The sequence below is a fragment of the Podarcis muralis genome, chromosome 8 (assembly GCF_964188315.1).
Source record: "Podarcis muralis chromosome 8, rPodMur119.hap1.1, whole genome shotgun sequence".
Taxonomy (NCBI): Eukaryota; Metazoa; Chordata; class Lepidosauria; order Squamata; family Lacertidae; genus Podarcis; species Podarcis muralis.
In genome coordinates, this window is record NC_135662.1 from 45,041,440 (window position 1) to 45,066,430 (window position 24,991).

General features: G+C 41.8%; 2 protein-coding genes and 1 long non-coding RNA gene across 4 annotated transcripts in view; 1 reads left to right on the top strand and 2 right to left on the bottom strand.

The window, feature by feature from the left end:
- Positions 1–11,019, bottom strand: part of TTC39C (tetratricopeptide repeat domain 39C) — a 41,039-nt gene extending 30,020 nt beyond the window's left edge. Inside the window, exon 1 of the mRNA XM_028737169.2 lies at positions 10,665–11,019. Coding sequence (XP_028593002.1) covers positions 10,665–10,801 — 137 coding nt within the window. The 5' untranslated portion in view covers positions 10,802–11,019. The remainder of the gene's footprint in view (positions 1–10,664) is intronic.
- Positions 11,020–11,158: 139 nt separating this feature from the next.
- On the top strand, positions 11,159–24,963 carry LOC144328711 (uncharacterized). The gene is made up of 3 exons (XR_013393945.1): positions 11,159–11,514; positions 23,335–23,500; positions 24,830–24,963. It is a non-coding gene; the product is annotated as an uncharacterized LOC144328711 (long non-coding RNA).
- Positions 22,203–24,991, bottom strand: part of LAMA3 (laminin subunit alpha 3) — a 137,896-nt gene continuing 135,107 nt past the window's right edge. For both annotated transcript variants that reach the window (XM_077933094.1, XM_077933093.1), the window contains 3 exons: positions 24,856–24,949; positions 23,863–23,982; positions 22,203–22,934 (listed from right to left, as the gene is read on the bottom strand). In XM_077933094.1, coding sequence (XP_077789220.1) covers positions 22,789–22,934; positions 23,863–23,982; positions 24,856–24,949 — 360 coding nt within the window. In that variant the 3' untranslated portion in view covers positions 22,203–22,788. The remainder of the gene's footprint in view (positions 22,935–23,862; positions 23,983–24,855; positions 24,950–24,991) is intronic.

The following is a 24,991-nucleotide window of genomic DNA, read 5'->3' on the forward strand; positions in this document are numbered from 1 at the left end:
AAAAGAGGGCTGCCATAAACCTCAGCCTGTTCCACAATTTCACGATAACCACAACTTATAATTATCTGAGGGAATCTTCTCCTTCCATCCTCTTCCCCCATTTCCTCTACATAATGACCAGACTTGGGCACCAATTATTTTCGGAGCCCTTCAATGAACAGGAGCACCCCATTAATCCCAAAAGGGAAAGCACACTTATGGAAGCAATCTCATGTGTGCAAATAATGCTTTCTTTGTTGAAATTAATGGTTCTAGCATAAAACAACAGCACATTTTCATGTAAGAACTGGACTCATTCAGTAACCAATACTGCTGCTACTACAATTCTTTAAATTGTAGCAAATGTTTATTTTACACTCTGTTCGTTTCATTTTTCATTACATTACATTCTGTTCTCAAAGTTACAGCTCACTAACACAGAACAAAAACCAGAACAACCCTTTCAATCTTTATTGAGGACAGAACTCAATTTAGGTATTTGTTGGATATAAGCAAGCAAGGAGATTGGTGTACTAGCTTCTTGGCAGAAACAATAGGCTCAGAGGGCTAGCAAAGAAGCTGTACACTGAAAAATCCAACAGGTATGAATTAATTAAGGGTACAATCCAACTACAATTGAGCTCTGGGAAGAGAGCGAGCTCTAGCTGCAACACAGAAGAACAATGATCTATTAGCAACACAGGTGTTTTCGAGCACAATTTGAAGTGTTGCTGCTGACCTTTAAAGCCATAAACAGCCTCGCCCCTGTATACCTGAAGGAGCATCTCCACTCCCTTCGTTCAGCTTAGACACTGAGGTCCAGTTCCGACGGCCTTCTGGCAGTTCCCTCACTGCAAGAAGTGAGGTTAAAGGGAACCAGGCAGAGAGTCTTCTCGATAGTGGCACCCGCCCTGTGGAATGCCCTCCCACCAGATGTCAAGGAAAGAAACAACTATCTGACTTTTAGAAGACATCTGAAGGCAGCCCTGTATGGGGAAGTTTTTAATTTTTGACGTTTTATTATGTTTTTATATGTGTTGGAAGCTGCCCAGAATGGCTGGGACAACCCAGTGAGATGGGTAGCGTATAAATAACAAAATTATTTATTACTATTATTATTATTATTATTATTATTGTAAATCCCCCAAAGCTTTGGTTCTTAGTTCTAATACTATCATGGTGATGAGTTAGTAAATTCTTGTTCATTTTTATAACTGTCAGTTTCCATTTCATCTTCCTAACTATTTTTGCATTTGCTGACACTCTTAATTTGCTTTCTTACTCTCATATCTTCTCTTTTCATTATTGCTCTGACCCCCAGCAACCATGTTAATGCTACTTTTCACTCTTACGCCAATCAACATTACTAAATTTAGGTCCTCTTCTTCTTTTATAAAGCCATCCATCTTCAGCTCCTTGACAGCATGCATCCTCTCAACCCCCATTTCAACCACACAAAATTATCCTCTGATCTGTACATTCTCCATCGGAATATGGAGCTGTTTACTCACTTTGTTGGCAATGACAGTGAAATGACAATGGCAATGACAGTGACAGTGAAAGAAACAGATGCTGTACAGTTAAGGTGCAATACTGAGCAATGACAGGAATAAAAAGGGGGGGTGCAATTTTGGAGAGAATAATGGAGGTAAGAAAAGAATATCTGTCAGGAATTAAAAGGTGTGAAAGACAAAAAGCAGAGCCAGGTGTGTTTCTGTCACTGCTAGGAGACTCTGACGGAGTGAGTGAGTGGCAAAGACACTAGATAGCTCAGGTGGGAAGAGCCAGACACTCAAAACTACTTTAATTGAATGTTTCAATTACTTCTACACTTGTTTTGATGCTCAACTACAATTTAACAAACCTATTTCCATTATTGCATTGCCCCAAACTGTCCACTATTTCAGTCAATTTAGAAGAGGCTTAAAGCTTTGACACACCTGACATGACACTGAGAAATTTCCTATGAACATGTACTTTAAGTGACTGTTCTACACAAATGGGGTTAATGGACTAGTCCTAGTTCTGACAGGCAGCAACCTTGGTTCCAACTCTCAGAAGTCTCTCCCTGTTACATCACCAAAGGTCCTCACCCATATGTTCAAGCTTCCCGGAGTGGGAGGGAATTAACTTCAAGGTTACAAGCCTCTCAGGCCAGAAGTGGCTGGAAAAACTATAGGAGAAGCAGTAATTGACTAGCTCAGACAAAATCACATCTCAAAACAAGGGGTGACATTTTTTTCAAGTAGTCAATACTGTTATGAGTTGGGGGTCACTCTGGATGATACACGGGGTCTCCTCCAAACCTGTAATTCTGTGGCTGTGAAGTTAGAATGAGTAAGATGAAGCCTGCCAAACCAGTTTCTTTGTCAAGGTAATAGCTTTGGCTGACCAGTTAAGTAAGGTAAAGGTAAGGGATCCCGGGATGGTTAAGTCCAGTCAAATTCAACTATGGAGTGCAGCGCTCATCCACACTTTTCAGGCCAAGGGAGCTGGTGTTTGTCTACAGACAGCTTTCCGGGTCATGTGGCCAGCATGACTAAACCGCTTCTGGTGGCACGGAACACCGGGATGAGTGCCAGAGCACACAAAGGAGGAAAGCCACTCTCTATTTATTTATTCCCCCCACCAACCTGCACAAAGCTGCAACCACAGGCTTACCCAGCTTTGGGAAAGCAGTGTAAGGACTCTGGCAGAATCCCAGGCGTCATCCCAAAGCTGGGTAAGCAATTACTAGGCTTTGGGAAGGAAACGGGAGGACTCTAGGACCCTGTCAGAGCCTTTGCACCTCCTTCCTTAAGCTGAGTAAGCTGCTCACTACTTTGCAGAGGGGGACAGTTCTGTGGGTCCCTGGCTTTTATATTCGTGATGGCCTGGAACCCAACCCACCACATAACATGTGAGTTAGCTGTACTGCTATTTGCCATATGCAAAGAGGTCGCTCAGTTGCCATCCCACCTCACTTGGTTGGATGCCATGCCATCCTAGGATAGAGTACAATGAGTCAAGCGGGGTATAGGTATGTGAAAGTGCTGTGTGAGAGTTTTGAGTGATGTTGGAAGCTGGGGACAGAGAAACATGTCTTGCTCTGAGCTGGACTTGAGGCTCCCCTGGAAAACTAATGGGAAAGCAAGATCTGTCGAGGGTGTTAATGTTATGAACCCCTTCATCTTACGTTCAGGTGCATATATGTGTAAATATAAAATGATATATCCTTAAGACATCACACTCACCACTGACCATTCCAACCCTAGGTAAGTGCACCCCGGGAAGCTCTTGCTGCTTGGAGACTGGGGTAGGATGCAATATGCAGCAAGAAAGAATTACAACGATTATTATACCATTTGACTTGAAGTATTCTATATTCTTCATAAATCATCTCTTTCCTTAGGTACAATTTTTTCTATTCAGAAGATAAGTCAGAAAGCCCCAGGCAAAAACCACAAATAAATAAATAGGAGAGCTGGGATTCTAGGAAAACTGTTCTGTTAAATCTGCTTTGTGTCCCATCTTCCATGCAGCAACACAATTAGCAAATGCTGGAAGTGATTAATACTTTCTATAATTTCCGTTACAACTAGCTGAGAGTAGGCAGCAACTAACGGCAGCCACCCCCAAGTCATCTTTTGATTTCCCTTTCCAATTACTAGATCCTGGTTTGCATTAACACCGATTGGATCATCTATTCAAATAAGATGCTATTTGCAACACCCTGAAGCAGTTGCTGAAACTCTTTAATTTCAGAGGAAAAAACAGAGACATCATTTCTTTTTGCCACCATTTCTTCCTGTTAGCTGGGCTCTTCTAGCTTCTACCTCTGAGGTCCACAGAAAAGAGGAGAAGGTTGTTTGACCTATATTCATAGTGCTGGTAGAGTTATACCACGTTTTTTCTCAACTAAGATCAACTGAAGGATTCCAATTTCCCATTGGTATATACAGTACTTTACTATCCACTTATCTAAATATCACAATAATTTTGGAACACATATGCCACTTCCCACATCTCAGCTGTTATTGCTTCCTAAAGTCTGTCCTGGAAGTTAAGGAAAGGATACACAGACATACACATACATTCATGAGTCAAACTTTGATGTGACAAAGATATCTGATATGTTCCTGATTTGTGAGTAGACAGGTATACCAATTATCAGAAGCAGCACTCCTGTGACTGATTATTAGTAATGGTTTATGCAAATAATTTAGATGTTTTAGCTGAAATTGACAGAAAGCATAATTATGCTGTTATAGTTGTTCTAAAACCACATATACCAGTTTAAGATCAGATTAGTTTCCTCAAATGAACAAATCAATATGAAATAAAAGGTGAAACAGCTATTTAGACTCAACTCAACTCAGCCTCAGATAATAAGATACTGATTCCCCCCCCCCCTTTTGAAGTACAGGTTTCTTGGAGTGTTAAAACAAAAGCACTGATTTTGATGCAGATTCGAAGTCTGTCAAACCTGCATCCCATCCAGCTGGCACTGCTGTACACCAGGTGTTCAATACCCAGCTGTGTTTACACCTCTTCCACGGTAAAAGTCAGGACACAGTCAAATACCTGCCAGGATACAAAATGCACTGAAGTATACATTTGCCCCTCTAAAGAAAAAAATATTACTCTTTCATACTTCAACTTGCCTAGAGCTCAGTCTTTGCATAATGAAGATCACAGGAGAATAATTACACAAACGGGTCTCATTTTTTAAAATCTTAAGAAATCTATTTTGTGCAATAGAAACAGCAGAAATGGAATGCAATGTATGATTTTTCTAGAGGATTTTTTTGGCTTGCTAGAAAACATTTGCTGAGCAGCTCTATTCTTAGTAGAGCTTCCTCTAGTAGTTGGTATGCTTTATACACACGTATTCAGTACAATATGAGGCCAAAACAACATCCCCCAAGTAAATTGAGGCCCAAACAAGTCATGGTTTGTTCCCCCATACACTCCCAGACCCGTAGCATCCCTTGCACCCATTCTTCCCAGTCCCGTTACGATTTTGTAAAGCTGGTATACTATTTATAACTTGACACTGAAAGTTTGATTGGGGGGGCATGTAGGGGGGCATACTTATACCTCTTTTGCCTGCAAGACCAACCACTGAGACTAAAACTTAAAACAACATAAACTATATTAATATCAAGAGATTCAGTCAGCAGCAGTCATGAAATCAGCAATAAAATCTGATTCCATTCTTCTTCTTTGGCAATCACTCGTAGCAGAGTAAGATTGTCTTCCATAAACACGGTTTTAACAATGAATCCGTAAGTGACTGTGGAGGCCAATTCTGGATCCATGCGTCCTTTCACAGTGGGGACATTGGTTTCCGGGCAGGAGTTGATCACAGATGAGATCAGCAATAAAATCAGATTCCATTAAACTAGCTAGAAAGAGGAGAACTTTCATTCCTGTCTAAAAGCTGCAATGATAAGCCCTCGACAAACTGAAGTAAGTAGCGAGTTCTAAACTGAATAAAACTAATAAAGACATTTCCTTTTTGAGATAATTGTTAAAATCTGAATGGGATGGTTCTGAAGACAAAAAAGGTTTTCTGCAAGAATGATTGATCAATTTCAAGGTCCCTCTAACACAGCAGCTTTACTGAAGCTGAGCAGGTTGTCAGTGCCTGAATGAAAGGTCACCTAGGAACCCAATATATATTGACTTGAGTTATATATTTCATCCCTCTTGGATTATGTATGTAACAAACAAAGTATGTGATGCAGGAAGGCTGACAAGTGTATTTTTGCTGGTTCATGCACTACAAAGAGGAACAGGAAGGACTAAGCATAATCTTAACAATTTTATGCTGAAATAAATCTCAAGGACTTCAGCAGAAAACAATTCCAAGTGAATGTTTTAGAATTAGGGCATAAGGATATAGTTCTTCACATTTTACCAAACTTTAAATGTACCAAAACTTACTTTGGCTAACAAAAGTATCTATGAAATTGTACACTGGGAAAACAAAAACATACTGAAGAGGGTGAAATGGGGAAGGGAAAAAAGTCAACTAAGCAGATAATCTGCTCTGCTGAACTGAAATAAAAGAGTGTAATAGAAGATGACAGTACTCTTCCCCCAAATGCTTGCAGGATGCAAGGAAATGCTCTCATTAAGAAGATACACAGCATTTGTGCTTAAGCTTCTCTCTCTTCAGCAGAATCTAGGTGGAATAAAAAGAACTACACTGATGCGATCTTAGTCATGCTAAGAGAAAGACTTGCTGTGAAAGACTGGAGAGTGAACTGGGAGAGGAGGGGGGAAACTGGCTCATACAGGACGTAGAGATGGCACTGTAGTTTATGCAGGTGGCAAATGGCTGACCACAGGCCTGCTTACCTAGGTGCAACAGGAGCACTAAACAGGGCTTGCAGGGAAGGACAGGCACTATCAGTAAGCAGAAGCAACAAAGCTTCCTCAGAGCAAAATAGGGCAGACGTTAAGCATGACTGGAGATCCCAGAGACAATACTTTGAGACAGCTATCATATTAGGGAACTGGCAGGGGAATCAGCATCAGCTAAATCAATGTGAGATAAATGGTCACCAAAGCAAGATTAGCAAGCAACCTTATGAGAATTATTTCTTCATTTCAAGAAATTAGTCCCAACTCTAGAAGCATTGAGGTCATAACAGCCTCCCCCACTCCTGCTCCAGTGTCTCAAACACAGAGAAATGCATTTCTGTGATCAGTGAATGGACTTGAAGTACTTGATGCAATTCTGTCTACAAAGCCAGATGAGAGGGTGCCTGGGAATACAATTCCTTAAGAGGCAGAGAAGGCCAAATACAAGAGTAACAATGAATACTACTTCAAATTATGAGAAACCACATTGAAAACTGGTTTGACAGAGGACAGGAGACCCAAGCTGTTGCCAGTCAACTTTTGAGTAAGGTAGGGATGAAGAGTATGGAATTCAGGAAAGTGTCATTTTATATATATATATATATATATATATATATATATATATATATATATATATAAATGAACAAGGTAGGGTGGGAGAAAACAGGCATGAGGATAAAGTGATAGAAGGTGGTTAATGATCACCAGAAGTGATCCTTGAATAGTAATACTGCTAGCTAGGTTGGCAGTTCAAAAGCACACCAGTGAAAGTAGATATATAGGTACCACTGCAGCAGGAGGGTAAACAGCGTTTCCATGTGCTCTGGCTCCTGTCATGGTGTTCCGTTGCACCATAAGCCGTTTAGTCATGCTGGCCACTTGACCCGGAAAGCTGTCTGTGGGCAAATGCTGGCTCCCTCGGTCTGAAAAGCGAGATGAGTGCCGCACCCCATAGTCGCTTTTGACTGAACTTAACCATCCAGGGGTCATTTACCTTTTACCTACCTAATACTGCTAGCTAAATGAATTGTGGAAGGTACCACTGAGTGCCTAGTTAATGTTTCCTAGACACTGGTGGTGCTCACTGGTGAATGGGACAGGGGGTAGAGAATTCAAACAAGGTCAAATGCAGCTGTTTTCCTGACCAGGATTAGCAGTACAGCAGTGTTTGAGCAAGTACAAAGTTCCTCATTTTCACCACTGAATCATCATTAGCACTACCATATATATAAAAATACGTGTGTGCGTGCACACGTGGGGAGTGAATTTTTGTGTGGCAGTACTCACTGGTATGGAGGACCAGCATCTCTCTTTTTGCTGCCCGTGGCAGCCATCTTGTGCAGGCTCCCACAGCTGGTATACTGATATAATATACCAGCTCCTCATTTTTTACACCACCACCACTATACACACACAGGCTTCCAGGACATGTTGCATGACTACCAGGCAGCTTGGAAGTAATAGGAGCAAACTCCTAGGGGCTGAGGGGTCTTCGCCACGCCAATAAAATATTTGAGGGGGCTGGGCCCCTCCAAATTTGATGGGCATTTCCATTCAGATTGTATGCATGCACCATGTCATGTGATTGATTTTGCAGGTCGGGGTTTACCTGCCCCCTTCCAAATATTTTATTCAAGTTGGCACCCCTGCTGGAAGTTTCTACCAATTCCCATTTTATAAGTTAAATATTAGGGAGCAGCTATCCCTAAAGCCCAACAGATATTTCGCAGTGGAGAGACAAGTAAACTGGGATGAATGTAAGAAACGCAGACAAGGAAATAAAATGAATACGTAATTGTGATGTGAAGTCTAACCATAGCTGTCAACTTTTCCATTTTTTAAAGGGAAATTCCCTTATTCCAAATAGGAGTCCTTGCAAGAAAAGGGAAAAGTTGACAGCTATGAGTCTAACAATTTGTGGGCAGGTCATGGGGGTATCCACAGTCACTGGAAAGTTCATGCAACAAGGCAAAGTAAGGGAGATTAACTGTAAGCAAACCAATAGGCACCAGTGGCTGTAGTGAGAGAAGAACTAATTGATTCCCAGCAGGAAAATATTTTGGAAAGATTGAAACAAAGGCCACCATGCAGAATTTCAATTTTATTGTGAAGGGGGTCATCATACTGATGTCAAAGTGGTACCCAGGAGTATTATTGCAATCTACTTCATTTAGCACTTATTCCAGAGGTCTATAAAATTGATTAAATTTTTTATTAAACTGTTGGGGAGGAATATAAAAACTAATGAGAGTGGAGGAAAAACTACTGAAATAAAACCAACAACTACTGAATGTGTGAGGTAACACAGCATAGTGAAAGTACTCAAGACACAAGCAAGGGAGGGAGGAACCATAAAAAGACTCTTATTTGTTTGTGGGGAAGAGAAGTTATGTGGCTTATACTGAAATACTGATATCCACCTGGCTGTTGCATACAGCTTCTACATTAGTACATTTCTCTAGAATTGTCATCTTTTCTTCACACCATTTTCATAGAAGATCCAGTTTGGTTGACAAATCATTGTATTATAGAGTGATTTTAGCCTTCGCATGTTTCTCACACTCAAGTTGTATCACTTTTTAAATTACAATTTAAACCCAAATGCATTACCAGTCAACACTGGTGTGGACAAGCAAAGTGCTACTAAGGCTTTTCAGAACACCTATACCTTTAATTAGAAGTATCCTGCTTGCAGGTTCTGTCCCTTCACTACTTCCTGTCAAGCATACACAGCTCTTGTTCCTAGAAATAATTGTCAAGAGTACCGGTACTTTAATTAGTTCTTTTCTCTCACTGTTTTCTTTATTTCCCCCCTTTATTTTATGTAAAATTGAAAAGAGAATTATGAGAGGAAATCACTGATTAAAGTCCCTATCGGAACTGATAATAAGGGACAACTAACTGAAGCTGCTGAAGCAATAATTAAGAAGTTATTTATCAGTAATCCCACTGCTACACTCAATAGGAGCCAAAAAAAAGGATCAAAGCATTCAAGTAGGAAGCTTTGGAAGAGACCTTTGCTTATGAATATATATTACAGAAAGACCGTAGTCAAGGGGAATAGCATTTCTGGGTAATATACCACTGTATGAAGTGCAGTCTTTATTTTAATTCTGCTTCCCACCGACTTCAGTGTGACTGAGGCATTACTTTTCTGTAGAGCTCTGATGTGGAAGTAACATTAGTTGCAGTCAGTGCACAACTTTCCCCCCACATATATCATTACCAGGATAAGACCAGCCACCACAAAGCAGCACACTGGGCACATTTCACCAAATAATTGCCACTGTGCAGTCTCTATAAACTCTAGTGGTTTTTATACAATCCCCCACATATACTGTATATGAATGAAGTTCTATCAGCAGCAGTGTTAGGTGATGGTGTCCAATGCCTTCTGGGACAGAAGAAGTAAACCCCTTTCCACCACTGCTTAACCACAGTTTAGAGATCAGTCCCAGGATCTGCTTTTAATGCCAATATTCAGTCCTGAACCCCATGAAGTTATGAAGCATCTTCAAGTATGTGCAGAGTGGCTTCTTTCTTTCACCACTAACCACAGTTGATTGTCACACGTATCTGGGTCTAAGCACTCAAAGAAAGATACAGGACACTGGAAAAAAAATTGAAAATACAATGGCCTAAGAAAAGAAGAGATAAGATCATGATCTGGAAGTGGTTAGCCCTCAGTGTATAAAACCATTCTGCCATTCAGCCAGATTAGCTGAAGCAAGTTTCAATAGACACCTGCTGAAAAAAAGGTGCATTAGGTGCCACAGGGTGCGACTGCAGTGACAGGTATTGCTCCAAATAAGAATTAAGGCACAATTGGAAGGTGTGATCTTGTTCAGCAGGAGATGCAATAAAAGAGAAAGACGTCATTTATTTAGTTTGGTATGTGGGCAATCCTTCCACATATGTGGGTGATACATACAGGAAGAGCAAATCCCTCTGAACATGCTCAAGGCTATTACCTCACACATCCCAGGGCCAAGTGCAGGCATTAAAAAACAAGCTCAAGGATGTGCACCAGCGAGGGCCGAGTTCTGGGTGCAGCAGCGAGGGCAGCCACGCCAAGCACAACAAAGGGAGAAGGACAAGTGGCGCACATTGCTAGGGTGGCAAGGGAGAGAGGAGCAGGTGGAGGGCTTCTGGCGAGCGAGCCTCCATGCACCCGAAGGCAACCCCAACGGTTACCATTCCAAAAAATAAAAGCGAGCCGGGGGGCGGCTTAAATTTAGGCTGGAGATCCGTCCCTTCTCACGTGCCCCCAGTTTAGACTGCAAGGTCCTTGGGGGGCCAGAGAGAGAGAGAGCGAGAAAGAGGATGGCGGGTACCTGTATTTCCTGAAGAGCTGGTCGGACTCCCGGAAGCCGTTGTTGAGCAGCATGTTGATGCCGGCCAGCGCCAGCTCGGAGTCCTCGAGGGGCAGCAGCGCCTCGCCGGTGCCGCCGTCCTGCTCGGAGCCGGCCATGGCAATGGGCAGGTGGGAGACCCACCCAGCAGGCTCCGTCGTCGTCCTCCTCCGCCTCCTCCTGCACGGGCGCCGGCAAGCGGAGAGGCTGGGCGGGCGCAGAGGGCTATAAAGCCGCGCAAACAAAGCCGAGGCTCCTTCCCGCCGCCCTTCGCGGCCCCTCCTCCCTCAGCGGCAACCGCCCGCTTTCCCCTTCGCCGGCCCGACGCGAGTAGCGCAACCGGTTAGCTAAGGCGACTCCGCAGCCCTCGGAGCAAGGGCTTGCCGCTGGCGCGCCTGCGCGGGGCAGTGCGTGAGCCTGCGTGCCTCTGGCGCCGAAGCCGCTGCCCTCAGTCAGCCGCCGTTGGCACCTGCTCGGAGTGGCTGCTCGGGGTTCCAAAGGGGAGAGATCTGGGGCGGGACTCCAGGTGGCGTCAGCGGGTGAAGGTGGCTTCTTTAACAAACCGAAAAAAGAGGAAAAAGGAGGTTTTTTTGGAGATGGGGGGAATGTAAGCTATATATTAAGTCCTCCACCTCTAAGCATCTAGAGGGCTGAAGGGTGCATCTGATGCAGTGCTTTGTTCCCAGCACTGGCAGAACAGATGCCTCTGTTAAAGTCTCCAGGCGCCTGGTCTTCAGATAGGCTGCTGCTGAATGTGGAGGTTCCATCATCTAACCATCCTAGTTAACAGAGCTACATAGCCCAGTCCTCTCCGGTGCATGTTTGCTCAGAAGTAAGTTACACCGATTTCAACATACGTCTATGTGCTTGTTTCCAAGCTTTTAAGTCCTGCCTCTCGGTCATATGTGTGGTGGGCTAACAACATAAAAGGGCGGGGGGGGGGGATCGATGTTAAATTCGTCAGTGGGGCTTTCTGTCTGGTCGGTGTGCTTAGGACTGCAGCAGTAAAGGATTATTGTTATTTAATGCAGTACTTACAAAGTGCCTAAAAATTTCCAAGCACTGTACTAAAATAGATGTATTAAAATATAAGATAGTTCCTGCCAGCAGTTGAAATGTGATACTCTGCACAATTGAACTATATTTGCAAACATTCTGTCAAATGTCCGTTTAAAAAAACCTTTATGTGTGTTTTGATTTAGCTATAATTTCTCCTTAGAGTGAACAAATCACGATAACGCTGCTATGACTGTGTGTGTGCCTATATAGCAATTTATCAGGTGTCTCCATAATATGTATGGTTTTCTGAAGCAAAAAATCTCAGGAGACTTGAAATAAAAATGCCAGAGACGCCACGGTGTAATATGTTACAATTATATTTCTGCCTGCATTGCTGCAGTAGTGAATGTGAGGAGTTGAAGCTGTGTTTTCACTTTATATTCCCCTTGTCATAGAAGCCCTGCCTCCTAATACCAGGTGTCTGACAGCAGCAGGAAAAGTACCACTCTAAACATGTTCAAGGAGGTTGCCCTCCCTCTTGTTATTCTTTCAAGGACAAACCCTGGACTCCAAAGCAGATTGTGAGGCCAAGCCTTGGCCCAAATTCAGTGTAAACATGTGACTGCAGTTTAACACAGAAAATGAAACAGGAAAGGGCACATTTTCCTCCTAATGGCAATGGATTGAATCCAAACTGAAATCCTGTGCATGCTTACCTGGGAATAATTTTCATTGAACTTAAAGGGCTTGCGTCTGAGTAGACAAGTAAAGGCTATTGCTGATGAACAAGCACACAGTTTTAAAATCTTGAATGTTTATTGACACAGCTGTCATTTAAGCTGCAAGAAGCCACACACAAGGATAATCATGCAGAAACTACTGGGTTAAAAATAAAATGAAATACCAAGTATAAATTTCCAATTATGTAGGACTGAAGATTGTGGGCAGCAGGGGGAGGGGAGGCCACCTGCTCAATGTCAAAACTGACCATGACACTCAGGTTGGAGGTGAGCGGTGTCAGGCCCACAAATTGCAGGGGCCCCATTGCCAAACCCCAGAATCTCCTGTCCTCCTTCCTTGCTGTTGCTGTTTGTTTATGCCCCGAGGAGGACCTTAAGGTCCATAAATAACAAAATTTTGGAGTTCCTGAGCCTCAAGGAAGTTAGATTGGTCTCAACTAGGGCCAGTGCCTTTTCAGCACTGGCCCCAACTTAGGAAACTCTCTGACACAAGAGACCATGGCCCTACGGGATTTGACATCTTTCTGCAGGGCCTGCAAGATGGAGCTGTTCTGCCTGGCCTTCGGCTTGGACTCACTCTGACCCCTTATATGGGATTTGGTATATAAATTTTCCCTTGGCTTTTTTGCTGGCTCATGTAGGACCAACATGGATAGCTGCCTCAGGTGAATATCTGATGTTTCCTCCCTTTATGGTCTTGATTTATGGGCTACTAGTAAAATGAGGCTGCATTTTAAGCTGTATTTTAAGTCGTATTTTAATTAACTGTCCTCCCCTTTTTCTATTATGTTTTATTGTAATTTATATTTGGTGTTAGCCGCCTTGAGCCTGGCCCTGGCCGAGAAGGGCAGGGTATAAATAAAAAAGTATATTATTATTATTATTATTGTTGTTGTTGTTATTTGTTCTCTTAAATGCAAGTAGTAACTAAGGGAAGAAGATGCGCCTCGAATCATAGAATTGTAGAGTTGGCAGGAACCACAAGAGTCATCTAGTCCAACTCCCACAATGCAGGAATCTTTTGCCCAGCATGCGGCTTGAATGCACAACCCTGAGATTAAGAGTCTTATGTTCTACTGACTGAGCTACGAAGGCTTAATATCCTAGTTCACACTAATATCGTTCTTAACAGGGACAGTTCTGAGTTTAAGAAGCAGCTAGGAATTAAGTACACACAGTTATATGGCTAGAGCTTTCTGGATTTTCTGGTGCGTGTATACTGTGTGCTGTTGCTTGTCAATGCATCAGTGTATTCAACATACTTCACCTGGACTCCTCATCCTGCTGCAAGAGACATAGCATTAACATTTAAAAACTGATCCTAAGCACTGTACTGCCAAAAGTTGGTTTGCCTACTAGTGACTGCTTTACAGTCAAGCAAGAAAAGGATTTCAGATTTAAGGATTGTATTAAAATTCAGCAACAAAAATCTTGCAAATCTTGCTAAAAGATGGCTGAGCACCTTGCAAAGCCTTGCTTTCCGCAGAAGCCATTTAAAAGAACCCATTTATTTACCAGAATGGATGCTGCTAAAAATATTCCAAACCTGCCTGAAATAGATTGCAGGGCTTCACTTATTACTGAAATTTAAAAGTCCTTGTATCAGAAATGTTACAGCTCTTCGGCATATGAGTCCTTACTTTAAGTGATTGTCATCTGACAGCACAGGCTGTGCTCTGCCTAATCAAAAATGGTCTCAATTTTTTTTTAATGCATGAGTTTACAATTCTTTTAGTTGGCCAGGATAGAAGTTAAATCTAAAGAAGAGGTGGTTCTTCTCTATGTAGGTTCATATTTAAACACTCAAGCAATCTTCCTATCATTCAGCCCAAATTGGAGAGAGACAACCGTGATCCTTCTAAAATCTGCCACCTAAAGTGATATACTCCTTTGCCTAACAGTAGAGCTGGCAGTTTCTACTGAAAGCAAATAACAACTTCCCAGCTGTATCAAATTCAGAGTGATAACAAATCCTTGTATGTGATGTTCGGCCCATTCCTATGCATGTTTTCTCAGAATTAAGTACCACACGGATACCCCTTTCTCTGGTTTTCTAGTCCTTATCTCCAACAGTCCATTAGCATTCTGTGGTCACTGAGCACACCCAGTCATCACTGGGCTGTTCTGCAGGGTTCCCTAGTATCCTGTTCATAAGACATGTAGATTTGATATATGTTGAAACAGACGGATCAGGCCCCTGGTTGCACTGAAAGACTTGCACAGTATGTTCAGAGAACAGACCAAACACATTTGGGTTTCGTTGGGACATGATCCTGCACACACACACACCACCCTGCAAACATTTGGTATATACACCATGTGAGCCATATTCACCCATGAAGCTCACAGGTTGACCTGGGGCTAGTCCTTGTCAGCCTAACCTACCTCACAGGGTTCTTGTGAAGATAAATGTGGGGAGGGTTAGAATCATGAAAAGTACCTTGAGTTCCTTAGAGGAAATGTGGTATATAAACATAATGGAATAAACAAACAGATGAAATGTAATCTGTAAACAGACAGCCCCGATGTATTTCTTACATTTAGATTTGCCTTCATAACCACTACTCTTCATGTGGTTTGCAATTTAGCCGAGCAAAAATCATGGAGATAGCAAATAAGTACCTAAGTCCTGTGTGTTATCTGTGGAGTTCCCTGCAAAGTGTGAGAACCATGCTCTTTAGTTAACTCTGTTTGGCCCACTTACAATCAAGTTGTGCCAAATGCTTAGGAAGATTTGTGGTGTTGAAAACTGTATTTCCACTACATTAAAGCAAACATGACGTACTTCAAACAGCAATGATCAGGCCATTTTACTGCTGCTGTTAGTGTTACAGCCTGTTGTTAATAGTTTTATAGTCCTTTTCCTGCGTTAATAAAGTGCATTTAATCTCATTACTATGGAACATCAAGAGATCAGCAATGCTGCAGCATTGCTTGCAGGCAAAGTCTGTTGCATAGTGATAAAGGCTGTAGGTTACACACAGGGCACTGATTTGCAGGACTTCAGTTATAAAAAAGTTGATGTGAACAGAATAAAACTGGATTGGAATTGTTATGGTTGTGCAGCTTTTTTAAAGAAGATCCCAGAATTGTTGATCTTTTTAAGGGAAACCTAACCCCAAAATAGTGATTTGAAGCTTTCTGAGCTGTTTCCGGTGCTTTTTCTATTACATTGCCATACATCTGGGTTTACCTACTAACACAGTCAGCCACTTAAAAAGCCCATTGTGGCTGAAAAGCAAAATATAAATATAATTTATTAATTAATGGGCAATATTTGCCTAGTCCTGTTAAATGTGGGGGGGGGGGGGCTATGATTGGCTGCACCTCTTGCAGATTAAACTGCATCCTTCAAAAAGAGGATGGGGACTTTATTTGGCAGGGGAAGGCTGCCTAACTTCTCATGATGGCAAAGGTGTTCAAGCTTAGCTCAGTGCTGATCCTCGGAGCTTGCAACCACACCTCGCAAACAGGGACAAGGATTGCAGGAGGAGACTGAAGAGAGCGAGCTTGTCTCTTCTGGAGCCTGAGAGTGTGTGTGGCTGATTGCTTTGTGGGAACACAGGATCTGAGCGGGAGGCGTTACAGCTAAGAGGAAGCCAACTGAGAGGGGAGTTAGCAACCAGTAGCAGTCAAACTTGGCTCAGTGCAGATCCTGGGAGCTTGCGGATAGACCTCGCACACAGGGGCATTTGCGAGGGCATTTAGCGGGAGAGTTTAAGGGGGAAGACCAGAGTCCTGTCTCTTGGTGTGTATAGGACCAGAGACATGGAGGGTGAGGGAGCTGCTGCAGTGACCTGTAACACCTGTGCCATGTTTGGATGATGACTCAAATGCTCCTATACTTACATGGGAGTAAGTCCCACTGAACTCAATAGGACTTTGGGGGGACAAGGATTGCACCATCAGTGAACTGTGAGGCACCCATACAAACATTGACATTGTGCAAATGAAGGTCAACATGAGCACAAACTTCCCCATCCTCTTCGATGTAAAGGAATGTATCATGTATACAGTGCGCATTTGACTCATTTCCCAGTCTTGAGGGTTATAGTGCAGCCTTCCTCCCATGCACCTCCATGGGGCCCTGTGTCTAGGCAGATTATTTCAGTAATGAAATAATGAAATCAAGGCATACAAGGGCCTTTCAGCCCCTAAATCAATCCATTCAAGATTAGACCATGCTGATAAAATTATTATCATATGACAGCCTTGCTTAGGCATGTGTGTGTGCGCGCACACACAAAGAACATTGTGTTCTCTCAGACCAGTTATGATGTCTATATACTGCATTGAGAATCAAAGGCAGTATGCTTCTGAACACCAGCTGCTGAGGAACAATAATGGGAGGCAGCTATTGGCCTCATGTCCTCTGTGGGAAGAGGATGATGGACCAAATAGGCCTTTGGTCTGATCCATCATGACTCTTAATGTTAGTCGCCCCTAGAGACAGTCTTTAAAATAGATAGATAGATAGATAGATAGATAGATAGATAGATAGATAGATAGATAGATAGATATACACAAATTGGGTGGCAGGGAATCAGTTTTCAATAACATGTCAGCATTGGGGGTGTGTGAAATAAATCAAAATATTAATTACTGCTATTCTCAACACATATTATCAATATAAAATTTCTACAAGTTAAGCCACTCATAGCTGCAGTACAAAAACTGATTGCTGAATAACCCTGAGAACATAACAAAATGTACTTGAGTAACCTCGTGAAGTGCAATACAGGGAAGTCTATTCCACCTTCAATACCTGTTTTGGTTTGATGTACAAATACCTAACATCTTTACCCTCAAGGTCATTTCGGTAAAGGGAGGTTTAAGCAAGGGTTTTAGTCTATAATTAACTAGCTCTTATTTTGCTGTCCTTTCCAGAATAGCTAGTTTCTCGGGTGAACATAGTAATAATGCTGGAGCTGTTAACCTTTCCAGAGATTGCATTACATTCGATCCTTTATGGCAATAATCCTTCACTTGAACTCCACGGGAATTACTTCTGGGTAGGCATATATAGGAATGGACTGATTTGGTCCCCCAGCTATCACCTTGTGTTCCTTGTGACTGACAGTGCCTCTGACTCACTGACATTGTGCACAAAGCGCTGTACTTAAGTCTAGGCACAACCAATCACAGCGAGTAACTCTAAATCACTTGTAACATGCATTTTACTGTTCAGTTTGGAAACATTGCCCTCCAGATGTTGGACTACAGCTCCCATCATGCTTGATCGTGGCTCAGTTAACTAGGGCTGATGGGAATTGGACTCGAACATCACCATTGGAGGAGGAGGAATAGTTTCCTCATCTACCTTAGTGTTTCCATTCTCAAGGGGGCTTCAGCTAAGACTGAACAATGAATAAAACAGTAAAACCAATCAGTAATTCAAAACAAAATGTCTAACAATCAAACAGTAGAATATGGGTTTAAAATCCAAGTCAACGAAAAAGTCCTCACCTAGAACTAGAAAGTGATCAAGTAGGTACTGGGTGAGGTTCCCTGGGGGGAGCATTCCATAGGGTGGATGCCACAATCAAGAAATCTTTCTCCCCACAGTCATTGCCTGCACCTCCAGAGGCAGGAGAGCCAGAAAAAGGCTTCAAAGGATGACTGTAATGTAGTCACAGGTTATTGTGAAACCAGAAGGGCATTCAGATACCCAGATCCAAAGCCATAGGGTTAAACACTCAGTCAGACTATCATGGCAGCTTTGAACTGAAACACACACACACACACACACCACCCAAAATTCTGATTACAAATCTGTCATGTCCAGTTTGGCCCTAGTAATAAATGAGGGCTCACACAATATTTATTCAGATTGTACATACTGTACTAGGGAGAGTGTTTGTTTCTAACATCTGATATAGCACCCCTGAGAAATACAGTTTTGTAATCTGAAAGGTTTTGCCACATGTGCTTGGGAAAATAAATGACTGTAATATGTGTTTTAGGAGTGGGACTGATAAAAGTCTTTGTTTCCCTTTGTATGCCTGAACACGAAGGACTCTTCCTCAATTAAGTGTATTAAATGTGTGCATTCAAGCACAATAATTTTCATGTACGTTCAAGTGACAGCATTATCCATGGGCAACAGCTGGGTTAGGGCTCTTAATGATTAGATAAGCTTTAGTCAAAGGCCTTCATGCCTTCCCTTCATTCTCAAGACACTGGAGGTCACAATGCTGGCTTCTTTGTTTTTCTAAGGAAAAGCCAATTCACGAAGCTGAAACTGGAAGAGCACTGTTTGTGTTTATGTGTGCTTGATCCTTTCCCCTCTTGATATCTGTCGGCTTAAAATAATCCCCAAGTCACTTTCCTATCCACAGGGGGAAGGATATGGAGACACCTTATATTTTTCTTTTCAGGGGAAAAAAAGCAGCTGAAGGAAACTAGTAAAGCAGCCTCATCCTGATAGCTGTCCAATTCCAACGTCTTGTTTCATTCTGCATTTATTTCAAAGAGGAGGCTGCATTTATTTTGCAGCCTCCCCTTTGAAAAGGGTGGCAGGCAGATCTGTGACAGGGGATCTGCCTGCCATCCTTTTTCAAATGTTAAATTAAAGATGGGGAACCTGTGGCCCTCCTGTTGTTGTATTCCTGCTCCCATCAGCCCCAGCCAAGATTTATCTCAGTCCATTTGATATCTGTATGTGGAGTGGTATCATCTTGTCCTTTGCCTCAGCCAGCAAAATATCTTGGGGCTGTCCTAGGCAGGAGTATGTGAACTGGAATTAGGGGGAAACATAGAACAGCTACTCAGGGACACGGGTGGTGCTGTGGTCTAAACCACAGAGCCTAGGGCTTGCTGATCGGAAGGTCGGCGGTTCGAATCCCCGCAACGGGGTGAGCTCCCATTGCTCGGTCCCTGCTCCTGCCAACCTAGCAGTTCAAAAGCATGTCAAAGTGCAAGTAGATAAATAAGTACCGCTCCGGCAGGAAGGTAAATGGCGTTTCCGTGCGGTGCTCTGGTTTCGCCAGAAGCGGCTTAGTCATGCTGGCCACATGACCCGGAAAAACTGTCTGCGGACAAACGCCAGCTCCCTCGGCCTATAGAGCAAGATGAGCGCCGCAACCCCAGAGTTGTTCACGACTGGACTTAACTGTCAGGGGTCCTTTACCTTTACAGTGGTACCTCAGGTTACAGACACTTCAGATTCCACTAAAACAGAAATAGTACCTCGGGTTAAGAACTTTGCTTCAGAATGAGAACAGAAATCGTGCTCCGGTGGCACAGCAGCAGCGGGAGGCCCCATTAGCTAAAGTGGTACCTCAGGTTAAGAACAGGACCTCCAGAACGAATGAAGTTCTAAACCTGAGGTACCACTGTACCTTTTTTAAGAGTAGCTATTCAGGCTAATGATGTAGCACTACTGTATATTTGAAGAAGAGGCAGAAGACAAAAAGTTTCTTTAAAAAAAGCATATGCCACCTCAGGTTCCATGACAGAAGAAAGCCAAGACATAAACATAGTAAATAACTTTCTTCTGTGCTACAGTTTTAAAAATATTGACACACCAAGGTGCCTAGTCATACATTAAACCTCTAAATAAGGGTTTTCCTCTTTAATTGTTTCTTGTAGAGAAAGGGATTAGCAAGGAGCTTAAGGCAAGTTTCCAGTTCACTGCTGCACCCCTTAAAAAAAAAAAAGTTGGCACAGCCTGTAAAACAAATTGCTAAAGAATCTAGCAGAGGTTCCTTTCAGGAGGTAATACTAATCTACTAAAACAGGGGTGTACAAGTGATGACCATACCTTGTCCAACCTCTGCAGCCTGCATGGTTTTTTTTTCCACCTGCACCAGGCTTTTGTCATGTTGATGAATTATTGTATTATGAGTGCAGAGAGGCAGTATGTCAACATGCAATGCTAGGGCAAATGAATAATAAGATCTTAAGCAAAAGGTGAATAAGTAGGGAGTGGTGCTTGTAAATGGAAACAGGATATGCTTCCTTTAATACTGCTGCGTTACAACATAGCAAAAAGAGTGTTGACACTATGCTCCAACAAAGCCACTATTACAGTTTCTGACTGGTGCCACTTAACTCTCATGAAAAGCTGTCTTTCCTGGATTAGTACAGCAGCTTTGATGATGGTATTCACGGTAGGTGTATTAGGGGCTTGTCATCTTGTGTAACCACTTGCTTAGATCCATAGGCTGCCTCATGCCAGGGGCTCAGGGAGGATACTCAGAGAGTCATCCATCTGGAAGGGCCAGAAGACCATCAGTTCAATGCAACCATACAACAGGGCAAAACCAATTACAGTGGTCACTTCCTCTTTCAGCTTACCAAAGGTTAGGTCTTACCACAGCAGCATCCAATGGTTTGTTGAAATATGCTGTTGAACTACCATGCTTTGGCTTATCTGTACACATGTGAAACTAGCACTGCTTTCTTGCAGGCTATAGAGGGGATCTGTACTTCAGATGACTTTGCAAACAAAAGTAGGGAAATGGACTAGAGAGGCATGGAAAAATAATAGGATAGATAATTACTAGTCACAGCTGCAAATAGGCACTTGTTTAATGGTGCACTATGCACACATAAATGTGACTATCCCCCTTTTTTTTAGGAGCTGGATGCTTCCCTATATATTATGCAAAGTGAAACAAGCAGAAAGAGAAGGCAAGGTTAGAAAGCAAGTTGTATGGGTGGCATTGCTGTGACTCCTTTTGCTCTCGACAAACATGACTTGTGAACCATGTGGTTGAACTTCAGTGCTATTGAGCAAACGAGGAAATGGTTTGTGGAAGTAAAGTATGAATGCTAACACTAATCCAAGCCACAGAGCTGATAACGAGCAGCAAGTTTTTCTATGGGAGTTTTTTTGGAGCTAACAGGTCCAGGATGAGGAAATTAAGAAGTGGGCAAAAGGAGGAAACCTCCCAAATGTTACTGGCTAGGTAACAGGACGGTTAATTACTTTTATGGTTTTATTAATTTATAGACAGGGTTGTACCTCTTTCAACTTAAAGCACTACTATCAAAACAATACATATCCTATTGGGTGCCACAGTGAGAGGAGGTGTTAATATTCTAGTGATGAAGGGATTCTTAGCAAAGTCCAAGTATCCATGAGCAATGAGTGGTATCCAACTAAGTCGGAGTACAACCACTGAAACAAATGGAATTAAGTTATTCATAATTATTTAAGCCCACTCCTTTCAATGGGTCTACCGTGAGAATGACTGGAAATACACTGATTCATTCATCCCTACATTATACTGGTGTAAGCTGGCTCCCAGCATGGCAGGACCATAGGATTACTAAACTGGTTTCTGAAATGTATGTGTTTCTCATAAGAAACATCATCTTCTTTAAAATATGAAATTGATGGTAGAATTGAGTGTATCATTGCAGCCCACATTGCTCAGGTATTTCTTAATTGTTATTTTTTTAAGTGGGCTGGTATAAAGGTAAAAAAGGTGGAAGGAAACCCTGAAAAAAAATGGCAGTCTAAGATGTAGATAAATCATGAACCACCTGAATTTTCTAGACATGTGTGAAAGAATACCTCCGGTTGCAGATCTTGCAGTCTCCAGACTAAAACACTCACGGAAGATCAAACTACCTTCATTTTCTCCACACACACAAAAGGGCACAGCATCTTTCTCACTTCTGTTATTATGGGAGGAAATTATACCACATAGAGATATTTTATGCATATTAAGTAAAAGATAGTGGGCTGAAACTTACTGTTCTTATTCAGCCAAATTATTTTGATTAAAGTTGATCAAAATAGTGCCATGTGTAAATACAATAAACATACAGATTTTTTTTAAAAGCAAATTGCATTTATTTGGCCATAGAACTCTTAAAACTGTAACTTCTTGGATTCCATTCTTTTAAAGTGCTTCATATTCAGGTTTATATTATTTTTGTCAAATGCACACTTATAAGAAAGAGCTGGTTCAGCAACCCAACATAATTGTCTATTTTTTATAAAATTCTGCCAACAAGGTCAGATTCTGGTTGTAATCCAAATATTTTTCATTTCTAATTTGGGTAGTGCTTGTCATGTCAGGTGCCTCAGGACTGGCCGCTTATGTCAATACAAGTGTTCTAGTTATGCACAACTGTGGTAGCAGAGTCTCACCTGATTGTATTATGTACAACAGCATTTTGTATTTCACGTGGCTTTATCATATAGAATGAATTGTACACAGCAAAAGCCAAACAAAATATCAAAGCATCTAACAATGGTGGCCCAGACCACAATTCTGAAAAATATATACATCCTTAAACCATGTTAGAAATAAGTGGCAAGAATCACACACAGTTTAGAAGAGATGAAAACATATTGTGGCATTCATACAGTACATTAAGGAGATTTCATCCTGAGGAGATACATGGGGAATTTAATTGACAGGGCACCCTTGCAAGCTGACAACACCATGAACATCTGAAATTTTGCTCACTAAAACAGGTTTGTCATTAATTGAAACACCCTTCAGACAGCCAAGGAACACGTCCTGAACAGGAAGCCACGGTGTTGCCAAATTTACTGTAAAGAGAAAGGATAAAGATAAGTTGAATACAGCACATTGCGGTTTGGTACAGAATTGTAGAAACTGAAGTTTTTCTTTATCAGTAGACGTGGAATGAAATCAGTATATGCCTATTCCTATTCAAAATAAACTTCTTTCTTTAGTGTAATATATAATGGCTATTAAAAATTACTTGGAATTCATCTATGTTTTGCAACAAATGTTAACATTTTACAAAGGCTCTCTTTCCAGTCCCACTGATTGGACAGCTTTAGAAAGATTAATACAGAACTCTCTAGTCAAGTATCTTCTCTTGCCCCCTCCCCTTCTACCTAAACTCGCTGGCTGTGGTCCTGTTCCTATCTGTTTTCTTCCTGACTGGCCTCTTGGCTTGACAATGTTATCTTCCCTTGCAAGCATCAAGCTTCTATGGAACTGGCTGGAACTTTGAAGTTCTTTGTTGGGATGACTTGTGTGTCTCCTCCAAAATCTTGGAAATGCATCATTTGCCCCTGGAGGGAAGCCACAACTGACATCAATGATGATCAGCTTCACTTCTGATGTAAATAGCAGCTTTCTTAAGGTAAGGCCACTTGTCATTGGGGATAGCTGGGGTAGCGGGAAGGATTAAACCTTTTCTTCCCCCTTCTGTTGTCCTACTGCTTTTGTCCCCATGGCTACTATTTACACTTTAAAAAATAATAATAATTGCATTTTCATTTCATTAATGTGCATGTTAATTGCATTAATGAATTTAACTTCTCATCTAGTTTGGCCTTCAAACAGAAAGGCTTATTCATAAGGAATGAGAAAGAGATTCTACTTTCTTTTGACCGAATGCGGTTTTTCCAGATAGAAGGTTGTCACATTCATTACATACATTTCTTTTAAAAATAATAAAAAAGTTAGCAGTACTGAAAGATTAACCAGAAAGAGTCTTCCTACCTGGAACTCTCCCAAAATAAAGTGGTTGAGCATGGCTGGTGGAGAGCATAGCTGATGGTCCAGTGGTGGAGTTACTCTTTGCATCTACTTCAAGGTACACAATGTTCTGTTTCCGAGTTACTATAAACAATCACATGAATCACATGCCTTTCATTAAGACATTCCTCAGTTTCAGTCACAGTAATACTTCACTTATATCCTTTCTCCTTGGATTGATTGATTGATCGATCTATCTATGAATGAAAATCTTTCCTCACCTACAATTCTAAGACACCTATTCTAGACAAATACAATATGTCTGGAGGTAGCCATGTTTAAAAATTAGCCTGGTGGTGGTTGCTAGCCCTTTTCTCCCTGAATTACCTCTCCCCATGCAGCTTTTACCCCAAACCTGTTCACCTTGCAACCGTAGGTCTGAAAACCCTGGGGGGGGGGGAAACAGCTGGGGGTGGGAGGATCTAAGAAAAATAGGCTAGAATAGCTACATATTACAGCTGTAGTGTAATATGTCATTTGGAATGCAGGAATGTTATTTGCAGTACTGTATAGTTTATTTCATTGTTATTCCAGTGAGAAAAGCACGTGGGAAAGCTGCTACAGAGAAAAAGAGCAAATATGATTCCACCAATCCACCGTCTAATGTTACTTAATAGATCTGTTAACCGAAGCAATAAATCACCTTGCTTTAGAACAATCCTGCTGTAGTCCCACTGAAATCTATGGGGCTACTCTTAGGTTATTCTGAACTAATTTACAGATTGTGTTCACAACACGTGTACAGTCAGAATTCATATCAAGCTAAACTGAAAATGCACACAAATACATCTTAAACAGATACAAATTAAGTTATGCATTTAAAGAACATTAGTTAAAAATGCATTAGAAATCCAGTTAGTCATCTTTAAAAAGCATGAAGTGCTACTTTTTTTTAGAGCAATGTCTGACTCTCATTTTCTTGCCTCTAAAGAACTGGGGAATGAGATTGCATAGTACCTGCTACGGAGTGCCATTTTCCATCACACAGAGACTGCCGAGGCGTGACTGACGTTGAGAACTCTCCAGCGCCATTATTACCAGAGGCAGTGAGCTGTGAAAACAGACATCTTTTAAATTAGCAGCAACAAAAGGA